This window comes from Aquarana catesbeiana, linkage group LG01 (genome assembly GCF_042186555.1).
Source record: "Aquarana catesbeiana isolate 2022-GZ linkage group LG01, ASM4218655v1, whole genome shotgun sequence".
NCBI lineage: Eukaryota > Metazoa > Chordata > Amphibia > Anura > Ranidae > Aquarana > Aquarana catesbeiana.
In genome coordinates this window covers 121683679-121697515 of record NC_133324.1, presented here as the reverse complement: position 1 = coordinate 121697515, position 13837 = coordinate 121683679, and the positions used below count along the sequence as shown (strand labels likewise).

The window sequence follows — 13837 nt, the reverse complement described above, 5'->3', positions numbered from 1 at the left end:
GGGGGATATATATATATATATATATACACACACACACACACACACATACATTTATACACACACACACACACACACATCTGTTGGATGCACTGAATAGCGAAAGGATGTGCCCAGCAGAAGCCGGGGAGGTGGGGCTGGTTCTGCAGGGAAGCTACAGCACAAAAGATTTTTCACCTTAGAATGCAAGGTGAAAAACCTTAAGGCTTTAGAACCACTTTAAAGATTTGGAGTCGCGTCCCTATATTATTTCATAATTGCCATTAACAGCCCTGTCATTAGATTATGAAATCAAATCGTCTCACACTCTGAACAGAAGGGCTTATGACTCGGCGTGCTCTTGAATAAAAGTACTTTATTACTGCAAGGTACAAAGTATAAAGTTGACGCGTTTCGGCTATAGAGCCTTCATCAAAGAATGCAAAATTATTTAAAAACTGATATATAGTACAGAATTTTTGAGTTAATATTGTTCAATAAATAATATACTGCTATATTGGCCTGTATGATATACACTGAACAACATCTTATATGTCATTTTCCTTTTGTTTTTTTTCTGTGCAGTTGTCTTTTCTCCATGTGTTTTTAATGGATTAATTTGTTCTTAATTAGTGAGGCTATCTCCCCTTGTATATAGAGGATTTGTTATACTTTTTTTTATCAGTTATTAAATAATTTGATATGCTTTGATGAAGGCTCTAGTCAAAACGCGTCAGTATATATACTCTGTAACTTGCAGTAATAAAGTACTTTTATTCAAGAGCACTCCAAGTCGCCAACCCTTCTGTTCAGATTATCTATCTATGGGAGTTGAACGCCCTGGCTTGAGCACCGGACTCCAGTCTATGGACTTATATATTAGCAGTGGAGCTGGGGTAACCTCCTTTTGTCCAAATCCTCTGACAGTGACCCTGATTACCACTGAGGCAGTCTTGCTGGATAGAAAAATGGAAAATGCTAGGCCTTAACCATGAAATCAGGAAATGTCATGCCCCAATGATAAAGTGTCCCTAAGCCAAAAAAAAGGGGCATAGGAAAATATTTTTTGGTTAATAAATGTAATATCACGCTCCTTATGTGATTTACTAGAAAGTAGAAAAGACTTTCACTGAAGTGTAAATATGACTTTAAAGAAAGAAATTTAATGAAATATTACAAAGTGCAACAGTGACAGTTTTAAAAAACTTAGCATAATAAACTTTCCTCAAATAATGGGTCACTTTACCAAATAATGAGTGATAAACTATGATAATAACATTACAATTTACCCACAGTAAGTGAGTACAAGTTATTCCTTGAAAAGAAAAAAAACAAAATATGAATTAAAAGTTTTTACTTATTTTTTTTACTTACAGTGTACCAGTGATTTGTTTCCATTTCTCTGTACCTGAGCTGTCCATTGTTATCCAGCTGAAATTTGAATACATTGGCTGATTGAGCTGCATATTGGATACGAGGTGTTGGGCAGTTCACTAGAATTGAACATTTAATAAGTGTCATGATAAACCCCAAACTTTTCAAATCGGAGAAAAGGTAAAGAACATACTGAATGAACACAGAATATTCAATGCGCCTAGCTATGCTCACAATTTACGGATTCTATTTTAGAAAGATGCAACTCTTTAACCACTTCCAGCCCAAGCCAATTCTGGCACTCCTCTCCTACATGTAAAAATGATATTTTTTTTTTGCTAGAAAATTACTCAGAACCCCCAAATAATAAAAATATGTGCTTTTTTAGCAGAGACCCTAGGGAATAAAATGGTGGTCGTTGCAACTTTTTATTTCATGGTATTTGCGCAGCAATTTTCCAAATGTATTTTTTTGGGGAAAAAAAACTGTTTCATGAATTAAACAAAACAAAGCACTAAAGTTAGACCAATTTTTTTGTATAATGTAAAAGATCATGTTACGCTGAGTAAATAGATACCTCACATGTCACGCTTTAAAATTGTGCACACTTGTGGAATGGCGCCAAACTTCGGTACTTATAAATCTATATAGACTAGCTTGAAGTCAGGACCTGATGGCCGGACATTCTCTTTTAGGATTTTCTGGTAGAGCTCAGAATTCCTGGTTCCATCAATTATGGTAAGTCGTCCAGTCCCAGACGACCCCCTATCACCATCATGTCTGACATGATGTTCTTGTTATGAAATGCTGAATTGGAATGCACACCTTCCAAAAAGTTACATTTTTGTCTCATTAGGCCACAGAATATTTGCCTAAAAGTCTAATGCCCCGTACACACGATCGGACATTGATCGGACATTCAGACAACAAAATCCATGGATTTTTTCAGACGGATGTTGGCTCAAAGTTATTTTGCGTACACACGGTCGAACAAAGTTGTTGGAATTTCCGATCACCAAGAACGCGGTGACGTACACCACGTATGACGAGACTAGAAAAGGCCAGTTCAGAACCAAGCGCGGTACCCTTTGGGCTCCTTTTGCTAATCTCGTGTTAGTAAAAGTTTGGTGAGAGACGATTCACCCTTTTTTCAGACTCGTGGTTTTCAGATCGTTTTCTGTTGTACAGTTTGTGCTGTGGGTTTGTATCTGCTCTTCAGTGCGTGCAGTCAGTTCGTATTTTACTATTCAGTGCGATCTTGTCCGCTCGTTACTGTTTTTCAGGGCGCTTTTCACAGACCTTGCTGTTCTTCAGTGCGTTCTGTTACATTGCTCTGAGCAGCCGACCGTTTTCTAGCCATGTTGTGTATACGTACTCCTCGTAGAGTTCGTGCTGTGCGGGGGCTTGGTGTTGGGGTCCCTACCTTGACACAAGTCCAGTCCATGAACAGGGTGGGGAGGAGTTCATGGACCAAGAATTGGTTGCTTCAGCGTGACAAGTTCTGTCATATGTCTTTGCTCCATGAGATCCGTGAGAATAATCCTGATGATTTCAGGAACTTTCTCCGGATCACGGACCCCGTATTTCACCGTTTGTTGGCTTTGCTTACCCCCCATATTAGCAGGCAGGGTACCTGCATGAGGCAAGCCATCACTCCGGAGCAGAGGTTAGTCGCCACCCTGCGGTACTTGGCGACTGGGAGAAGCCTGCAGGACTTGAGGTTCTCGACAGGCATCTCCCCCCAGGCTCTGGGAATCATTATCCCAGAGACCTGTTCTGCCATCATCCAGGTCCCGCAGAAGGAGTATATTAAGCTAAGATTTTTATCCTTTAATATCACGTTATTGTATGGAATGTTTGCTAATGTATTGTATTTCTTTCCTCATTCCCTAATTACCATGATTGTAATATGCTGTGAATGTCCCCTTTGTCCTCATGCATGCTGGATTTTTATGTAATTATTTTTGTTGTCCTTCATACATATTTGCCTTCACTTACCTCCCCAGCATGGTCTCCTGGTCCTATATTCATCTTGTGTAGTCACTTAACAATGTATTTTATCAGCTCCATAGTAGTGCTTTACCCCAAACACCCCCTAAAATGTTTTTAAATGTGATTTGTGCTTTAAATTCAGGCAGAGTGCCAGAGGCTTTTTTGGGGGGTCCCCAAATCATTTTGAACCCTCCCTCCCCCCAACTGCTAAGTCAGCTGATAACAATTCTCTATCTATCCTCAATCATCTATCTGCTGACTTTGCCAAACCCATACACACTATACCCACCTCATCTGATAGGTGTACCTTATACTTTGGTCTTTAAGAACTCCCTCAAATAAATGTTATCTTGATGTTGGCTAAGAATGTTTGTGTCTAATCAGCTTTCCCTGTTTATGTGCAAAATGACTACATTTTTTTTGTTTGACTCCACAGTTTCCTTCCACGCCACAGGAATGGCAGACTGTGGCCTCCCACTTTGCCCAGCGGTGGGACTTTCCTAACTGCGGAGGGGCAATTGATGGGAAACACGTCCACATCGTCCCACCACCCAACTTGGGGTCATACTATAATTATAAGGGGTTCAATAGTATTGTGATGTTGGCGGTGGTGTCGGCTACTTATGAGTTCCTGTATGTGGATGTGGGGAAGAATGGCCGGATGTCCGATGGTGGAGTCATCGCCCAGACGGAGTTCTACAGGCGTCTCCAGAATGGCAGCTTGGACTTGCCACCTCCAGAAGACAATGTGGAAGGACTCCCTTTCGTCTTCATTGCGGATGAAGCGTTTGCGCTGGGGGACCATCTTATGCGGCCATTCCCGATGAGGACCCTCACCCCGGACCACAGGGTTTTTAATTACCAGCTGGCCAGAGCCAGAAGAGTGGTGGAGAACACGTTTGGAACCATGGCCAGCCGGTTCTGCCTATTTCTTACACCCATACATATGGCGGAGTATAAACTGACTCATATAATCCTGGCGTGCTATGTTCTACACAACTTTTTACGGCAACATTCTGCCAACTATGCTGGCTCAGTTGGGCCTGAGGCTGGAATTCAAAATGAAACAACCCTGACGGCGCTTGAAAGTGGCCGTTCTGGCTTGCCCCCCCCTGAGTGCCCGTGATGTCCGGCTAAGATACCTTGAATTCTTTGCGGGTAGGGGGGCTATCAATATGCCAGACAATGTCTGAAACCTTTTTCAAATAAAAAAAAAATAACTACTAAAATCTTTAGTGACTTTTACTGCTTGTGTTTGTTTTAGCTGACCCTGACAGAAATGTGATGAGTCCTGAAAATGGCGTGATTGTGTAACCTTACAAAGCATTGTTGGGTGTTATTTACTAAAGGCAAAGACACTTTGCACTACAAGTGCAGTTGAAACTGCACTTGTAGTGCAAAGTGGATTTGCCCTTAGGAAATAACACCCATTGTCACAGAAAACACCAATTAGAGCACCACAAAAGTGTTGGAGCGTTGAAACAATAATCCACACATTCTTGATTATCAATCTTTTTAATACCAGCACATGTGCATTTAGAAAAGGTTTTTAAAACAAAACAACATGTTTGTTGTATAACAATTTTTGGGGTCACATTAGAAAAAGTAAAAATGTCCATTTAAGATAAAACAGGCATGTTTAAAAGCAACAAGAAAGACACAAATCTTGAACTTAGAAAGTTCACATTTGGTAGAACTTGAAGGCAATATCAGACATGAGTATTTACAAACTGTGTTTGATATTGCATTCAGATGGGGTGAAGTCACCCCAGGAAAAGCCAAATTTTGAAGATGCACACAAATTTCCGAATGTCAACATGTGCTACCTGCCATCATGGGGGATCAAGGAACGTGTTTTGGGGGTGCAACCCCTTCCTCACAGCTACTTTATTATTGAGGAAGGGGTTGCACCCCCAAAACGCCTACATTGATCTCCCGTGATGGCAGATAGCACATGTTGACACACTGTGTGCATCTTCAAAATTTGGCTTTTCTCAAATTTGTCAAAAAAATGTCAATAATTTTTAGCATACAAAAAAAACAAAGGAATTTGGAGGGGTTTTAAACTCTCCCTAAAACATCAATGATGTTCTTCATTTTTTGTTGAACATCACTGATGTTTTTAAGGATGTTTTCCAAGTCCCTATTACACCCCATGATCTCCCCGATCAGGATCCACAACATCACGATCACCTAAAAAGATAGAAACCAAAAAACACCATGTATTATAAATATGCCGGCATCCATCTCTTACCTGAGCCTGTGATCGCAGACACTCACCTGTTGTGGTGCCAATTTCCACCACGTCTTCCTCCTCCTGCTCTGCTTGGCTTGGGTGGATTTCCCCTTCTTCCAGAGGTGGGGGGTCTGTGGTCTCCTCGGATGAGGGGTGTCCTCTGAGTCTTTTACCCCCTATGTAAAAAAAAATAGGTATAATTAGCACACAGATATTTGATGGCAGAACTATAAATATGAAACATTGCTTGGAAGTGGGGTACAATTGTCTGTTTTGGCAGAGTTCCAAGATGTTGCATTTTTCTTGTCCTTTGTCAAGCTTCAATACATTACCTGTTTTGTACAAGCTTCACAGATGGAGACACCCCTATAGTATACACTGGAGCACCTGTGTGGGCCCCCTAATAAAAAGGGTGTTCTTGTGTCCCACACTAGTGCTCCAGCGTCCAGATGTGTAAACAGCTGCCGAGTGTCCTCTCCTTACACAGAATCTAGTTTGCATTTCATTCTAGTAACAAACCCATCTACATAACCAAATTATTTTCAGACAAGTAGGCCCTAAAAAATGTGGGCAAATGCATATGGCCAAAACAATGGTGTTTTCTAGGCCGAACGAAAAATGTTTGATATGAACGAATAATGTGCCCATGAACATGAAAGTTGACATTTTAAACTGGATAACAGTTAAGAAAAGCACATGGAGCAGCACGAACTTAATAAACATAAAAAAAATAGGAACACAGCACAACTACTTACTTTTTTGCAGCACTCTCCGAATCTTTCTGTACTGCTCGGGCTCTCTTAATTTGAGGTCCGACCACCGTTTCCTGAGCTGATCCTTCGATCGTCATACCCCGAAATTCCGGTGCAGACTCTTGACCACTTTCACCATGATCTTAGCCTTTCTTACATTGGGGTGTGGGTAAGGTCCATACTTCCCGTCATAGTCCGCCTTCTTCAGGATGATGACCATCTCCAACATCTCCCCAAAGGAAATATTTGATGCCTTAAATGGTCTCCTTCTGGATCGGGACATTTCTGCCTCCGGGCTTTCCTTCTCCTCCTCGTTGGTGTAATTATCTGACACCTGCTGTGTCTCCACCATGTGCTCTTCCCCACTGCGACGAACGAGAAGGGGCGGGGAATAGACTAGAAGGAACGTCAGGGGCGGGCGGAGTTTCACGCATGCGCAGTGTCTATAAAGCGTAACATGCGTGCGTAGTACGTACGACCTGTAAGCTGAGGAAGGAGTAACGAAGGTGCCGATCGTGATTGCGAGGGTAAGATTTAACATTGGGCCTATACTGCTTCTAGATTGAGGCCTGAATTTGCACAAGTTTAGAAGACTTTAGGCTGACATTAGGGTTTGTCTTGTGTTGTGTCTTGCAGTGAAAATGGATATCTTGAAAGATAAGGACTTTATACCAATCTTCATTGATATGTTCAGGGAGCTGCCCTGTCTATGGGAGATAAACCACCCTGAATATAAGAACCAAACAAAGAGGCAGGCAGCGCTGGATAAATTGCTGTAATTTATGAAGTCGGTGATCCCCACGGCAGACATCACCTATTTGAAGATCCTAATTGGTGGGCTGAGGAGCACTTATCTAAGGGAGCACAAGAAGGTCCAGGATTCCCAGAGATCAGGAGCTGAAGATGACATTTATGTCCTCAGGCTGTGGTACTATGACAGACTGCATTTTCTGGCAGGTCAGCACTCTCCACTCCTCCTTTCACGCTTCCTTCCCCCCCAGCTGAGGCTTCTGACGCCCAACCTGGGCCTTCCAGGCAGCAACATGTGGAGGAGCCCAGCTTGAGCCAGGTATAGCATTCCTCTAAATCTTCATGGTTGTCCAATCAATGATGTTAACTAGATGTTAGTTTGGAGTACTAATGTATGATTGGGATTGATGATGCAAAAAATAAAACCATGTCCCTTTTTCATACACAGGGAAGTCTCAGCCAGGAGGTGGCTGGGCCAAGCAGGCTGCCTGATATCCAGGTCCCTCCCCTACACCTTCAAAGACAAAGTGGCAGGAAGAGGAGTAACCTGGAGGAGGCTGCCATAGGCCTATTTTGGAAGGCTACAGAGGCCCTGAGAACCCCCCACAGTGTGGAGGAGGACTTTGCTGGCATAACTGCCTGCAAAATGATGCAGATGGAGGAGGGACAACGACTCCTGTGTGAGTCCTTAATTTTGGAAGCTCTCAATAAGGGGTTGAGGGGCCAAATAACATGTGTTACCCACATTTGTGACCTCACACATAGTCCTCCTCCTCCTCCTCCAGGTCCTACTCCTCCTCCTCCTCCTCCAGGTCCTACCCCTCCTCCTGCCACATCTCCAACACCAGAGCCACAGCCGGGAAGGAAGCGTGGAAGGAAGACCAGAGAGTGATGGCCCTGGGCTCAGTCTGGTCTGGCAAAATATGCAGTCTCTTGTAGTACCACAGCCTGGGGACATACATATCATCTGCTGCTTTCATGATCTCTGGGACTTCTGGACCAGACTGCACTCCCTTAGATATGGACTCCTCAGGCCACCAATTTTGCCGGAAAAGAATTGATGTGTGCCCTGGGGGACAAAGGCTTCGCCAATTTCTGCTGTTTCTCCAGTGTTGCCTCCCTCTTTGTTTGGTTCTGAGCCCTTAATAAAGGATTTTTTGTTTCAATTATACTCGCCTATGTGTGTTTTCCTTCAAAAAGGACAGTTTATTTGTGAGGACTGGAGGCAGGTACATTTCAAAAATACAATGTGAAATTAACAAGAGACACCAACACCAAGCAACCTCCTTGAGATTAAATAATACAAGATATCAGTGGTGTTGTGGTAACTTGACACACAAAACACACACACAAATATTATGGAGTAAAACCCCCCAAAAAAAAAATCAGGCTTGAAAAAAAAAAAAACAAACAAAACTAAAATAAAATCAGCCTTGAAAAAAATACAAAACAAAAATAAAACAACAACAAAGAAATTTGGTCAGATGTGACAAATCAAAATATATTGCGGGAATCGCGATAAATAATAAAGAAAGAAGTTTGTGAGAAGTCTGTGTGAATATGAGCAGCAAAACTACTTCATTCTTCTCACATTATTAAGAAGAAGAGAGTGTGCTGTATTAAACAATTTAAAACATTGCAGCGTGACAAAAGTGCTCTATCCATTCCGAACGCTAATTTTACCAGACCAAGTCGTTCTGTCTCGGAATTTCTTCTGAGCGTGCGTGGCACTTTGTGCGTCGGAATTGTCCACACACGGTCGGAACTGACGCGATCGGATTTTGTTGTCGGAAAATTTTATAGCCTGCTCTCAAACATTGTGTGTCGGAAAATCCGATGGAAAATGTTCGATGGAGCCCACACACGGTCGGAATTTCCGACAACACGCTCCGATCGCACATTTTCCGTCAGAAAATCCGACCGTGTGTACGGGGCATTAGGGATAATCAAGATTTTTTTTGGTAAATGTGTTCTTTTTGGTCAGCAGTGGCTTTGGCCTTGGAACTCTCCCATGGATACCATTTTTGCCCAGTCTCTTTCTTATTGTTGAATCATGAACACTGACCTTACCTGAGGCAAGTGAGGCCTGCAGTTCTTTAGATGTTGTTCTGGGTTCTTTTATGACCTCCTGGATGAGTCATCGTCATGCTCTTGGAGTAATTTTTGTAGGCCGGCCACTCCTGGGAAGGTTCACCACTGTTCCAAGTTATCTCCATTAGTGGATAATGGTTCTCCCCGTGGTTCCCTGGAGTTCCAAAGCCTTAGAAATAGCTTTGAAATCCTTCCTAGACTGATACATGTTTGTTTCTAATCTTTTCTTGTATTTTTTTTTTTTAGATTGTGGCATGATGTGTGTCTTTTTGTGATCTGTTAGCGTGCTTCACTCTGTCAGACAGCTTCTATTTATGTGATTTCTTGATTCAACAGGTCTGGCAGCAATCAGGCCTGGGTGAGGCAAGTGAAATTTAACTCAGCTATCCAAAAAATTGTGCTTAATCACAGTTCATTTATGATTCAGCATGGAAAAATTACTTTTTCACATAGGGCCAAGCAGGTTTGAACAGCTTTTTTTCCCCTTAATAAATGAAATAATAATCTAAAAACTGCATCTTGGATCTTTGTGTAATGATAAAATCAGGAAGGAAGAAATACACTAAAAATGTACCACAACACTCAATTAAAATGCATGTCAGTGCACAATGTGGTGCAAATATACTCTTAATTTGCACATCTGTATGTCAGGCAGGCTTGGATAGATAGACAAACAGATGATTAACCCTGTAAATTATATACTGACCCCAAGGTATAATAGTGAAATTATTTGTCTTCAAACACTCATGTTCAGAGATTTGATGTGACACCCAAATCTTGTGAACTAGCTTGTCTTCCTTTCCACTAAATATGGTATTTGATATGCGTTTTGTGGTTTCTCCTGCATCAAGCTCCATGCAACCAGAATCAATGTCGTTCCTTGATAAAACAAAGAAAAATATTAGCGTATTTCTTCATGACAGAGTCTGATGTCAATAAGGTGATCAAAACTGCCAGTAAATTTCCACGTGAATGACCGGCTTTTGCATCAGACACAGAAAAAAACAATAAATCTGTACAATCAGGCAAGTGTAAATAATTTTAAACTATGTTTTATAAGTGTGTAAAATATGTCCAAGTAATTATATATACTGTGTGAGTATATATATATATATATATATATATATATATATATATATATATATATATATATATATATATATATATATTAGCACTTTATTAATAGTTAGTGGTGGCGCTGATTGTTACATACACTGATATTAATTTGCACTGACAGACAGGATTGCTTTTTAATTACTGATAGATTTCAGCTGGTGTCTTGGCTTTCTATGCCTTTTTGCACCTCCCTTTCTTCATGTGTTCAATACTTTTTCCCTTTGTCATTTCATTTTATTACACAACTTCATTTCTGAACTCATTTGTTTTGGTTTTTGTATGTATGGCTTGCAAGGGTTGTTACTGACATGTGGTGATAATTTCATGTCAATAGCACCTTTAGAAATATATTTACCTAGAAAAATGGTGGTGATGTGTTCAATACTTATTTTACCCGCTGTGTGTGTGTATATATATATATGTGTGTATATATATATATATATATATATATATATATATATATATATATATACACACGCACAATTAGCAATAACATTATGACCACTGAAAGGTAAAGAGAATAACATTCATTATCTCATTACAATGGCACCTGAATGTGGGTGGAATATATTAGCCAGCTGGCCCATGTAGTCCGATCCATTAGAAGAGCTAATGTAGCTTAAATTACTGAAAGAGTGAATGCTGGTTTCATGAGAAAGGTGTCAGAACACACAGTACATCACAGTTTGTTATGTATGGGGCTGCGTAGCCGCAGACTGGTCAGAGTGCCCATGCTGACCTGTGTCCACAGCCAAAAGTGCCTACATTGGGCACATGAGCATCGGAATTGGACCATGAAGCAATGGAAGAAGTTGGCCTGGTCTGATGAATTTAACCACCAAGGGATGTTTACATTCCTTGTAATAGGAATAAAAGTGACACAATTTTTTTTTTTTAAAACAGTGTAAAAATAAAAAATGAAAAGTAAAATAAATAAGAAAAAAAATGTTTTAAATGCACCACGTCCCGCCGAGCTCGCGTGCAGAACGCATACATGAGTAACGCCCGCATATGAAAACAATGTTCAAACCACACATGTGATGTATCACCGTGATTGGTAGAGCGAGAGCAGTAATTTTAATCCTTTGTAACGCAAAACATGCAACCGGTAGAATTTTTTAAATGTCGCTTGTGGAGGTTTTTAAGGGTAAAAGTTTGTCGCCATTCCACGAGCGGGCGCAATTTTGAAGCATGACATGTTGGGTATCAAGTTACTTGGTGTAAGATTATCTTTCACAATAAAAAAAATTGGGCTAACTTTACTGTTGTCTTATTTTTTAATTCAAAAAAGTGTATTTTTTTAAAAAAAAGTGCGCTTGTAAGACCGCTGCGCAAATACCGTGTGACAGAAAGTATTGCAATGACCGCCATTTTATTCTCTAGGGGGTTCGAAAAAAAATGTATAATGTTTGGGGGTTCTAAGTAATTTTCTAGCAAAAAAAAATGTTTTTAACTTGTAAACACCACATCTGAACACTAGGACACTACAATGAGTTTGAGGCGTTAAGCTGGCCTTCAAATTTTCCAGATCTCAATTCAATCAAGAACTTGTGGGATGTGCTGGAAAAAATAAGTCCGATCCATGGCAGCCCCACCTCGCAGCTTACAGGACTTAAAGGATCTGCTATTAACAGCTTCGTGCCAGATACCACAGCATACCTTCAGAGGTCTATTGGAGTCAAAGAGAAAGTAAAGTCTTCCTCTTTAATTGTACCTACAGGTAAGCCCATAGTAAGGCTTACCTGTAGGTACTGTACATATCTCCTAAACTTGCACCGTTTAGGAGATATTTACTATACACGCTGCCGCCGACGTCATCAGTACATGCACACTGAAGGAAACGCGCGCTCGTGCCGTTTCTTCAGGACCCGTGCCTTGACCGGCGGCACCCATGTGCTTGTGCGGGAGTGACATCATCACGGCTCCAGCCAATCACAGCGCCGCAGCCCATGAACCCGGAAGTAACTCTGGAAAAGATGTCGTGAGCAGAGTGCGGGCGGCACTGGAGGGCATCGTTCTAAGGTAAGTATTTCACCTTAGAACGTCTTGCAGGTTGTTTTTTATTTTTTTTTTGAATTTTTTTTTGGAGGTTTACAATCTCTTTAATGCCTGCCTTGCTGGGTTATAATGAGTGGTCATAATGTTATGGCTCAACTGTGTGTGTGTGTGTGTGTGTGTATATACACACACACATATATATATATATATACACACACACACACACATACGGTGTGTATATATATATATATATATATATATATATATATATATCTCACAAAGTGAGTTCACCCCTCACATTTTTTTAAATGATTTATTATATCTTTCCATGTGACAACACTGAAGAAATTACACTTTGCTACAATATAAAGTGGTGAGTGTGCAGCTTGCATAACTGTATAGGACCCCTTTCACACTGAGCCGCCCCGGGCATCAGCTGTAAAGCGGCGTTTTGCAGGCGTCGCTAAAATGACAGTAAAGCGTCGCTATTCGGCCGCTAGCGGGGTGGTTTTAACCCCCGCTAGCGGCCGAAAAGGGGTTAAATCAGCACGCAAAATGCTGCCGCAGCGGTAATGCAGTGCTGCCCCATTGTTTTCAATGGGCAGGGGCGCTTTAGGAGCGGTGAGTTCACCGCTCCAAAGACGCTGCTAGCAGGACTTTTTCTGACGCCCTGCCAGCGCACCGCTCCAGTGTGAAATACCTTGGGCTTTCACACTGGAGTGAATGGAGCCGCTGTTTCAGGGCTCTTTGCAGGCGCTATTTTTAACGCTATAGCGCCTGCAAAGCGCCTCAGTGTGAAAGGGGTCTAAATTTGCTGTCCCCTCAAAATAACTCAACACACAGCCATTAATGTCTAAACTCCTGGCAACAAAAGTGAGTACACCCCTAAGTGAAAATGTCCAAATTGGGACCAAAGTGTCAATATTTTGTGTGGCCACCATTATTTTCCAGCACTGCCTTAACCCTGTCATTATCTGAAAAACAAATTACTGGGAAGCAGCCTGTAAAACAGTAAACCTATTTGTCCAATGCACAGGTCCAAACACTGGCTGCTGCTGGTATACAACAATTCCAGGGGTGTTGGATACCTTGTACCCTGCGCTCCTCGCTGTGATTCCATCTGCTGATCCCTATGTCACTACTGTGCCCTGGCAGCCATACAGTGAGGGAAAACAGTATTTAATCCCCTGCTGGTTTTGTACGTTTGCCCACTGACAAAGAAATGATCAGTCTATAATATATTTTTTTTTATTTTGAAAGTTCTTTTTTATTGAAAGTACAGAACGGCCTTTGGGGCATACCCCGGCCAATTGGTGCACATAGCCATGTGCATAAAAGTGTACAACTCACCATGCATCACTAGACTAAACATTCTAACTAAACAAAAAACAAAAAAACATAAAAAAAACAGGTTTCGCATAGTAGGATGACGGCAGGAGATATCTGTCCCTGCGGGACTACTTCTCTCTCTCTTCTGTCTGAGTTCGACTTTACAAGAACAGTTAGGATTAAGTGTGAACATATGACCTCTGGACTAACACCACCACTCTGG

General features: G+C 41.4%; 1 protein-coding gene across 2 annotated transcripts in view; it reads right to left on the bottom strand.

Annotated features, from left to right (window-relative positions):
- LOC141133853 (interleukin-6 receptor subunit beta-like) overlaps window positions 1-13837 on the bottom strand; it is a 143277-nt gene that overhangs the window by 58324 nt on the left and 71116 nt on the right. For both annotated transcript variants that reach the window (XM_073623446.1, XM_073623440.1), the window contains 2 exons: window positions 9878-10050; window positions 1351-1469 (listed from right to left, as the gene is read on the bottom strand). In XM_073623446.1, the coding sequence (XP_073479547.1) occupies window positions 1351-1469; window positions 9878-10050 (292 nt within the window). The remainder of the gene's footprint in view (window positions 1-1350; window positions 1470-9877; window positions 10051-13837) is intronic.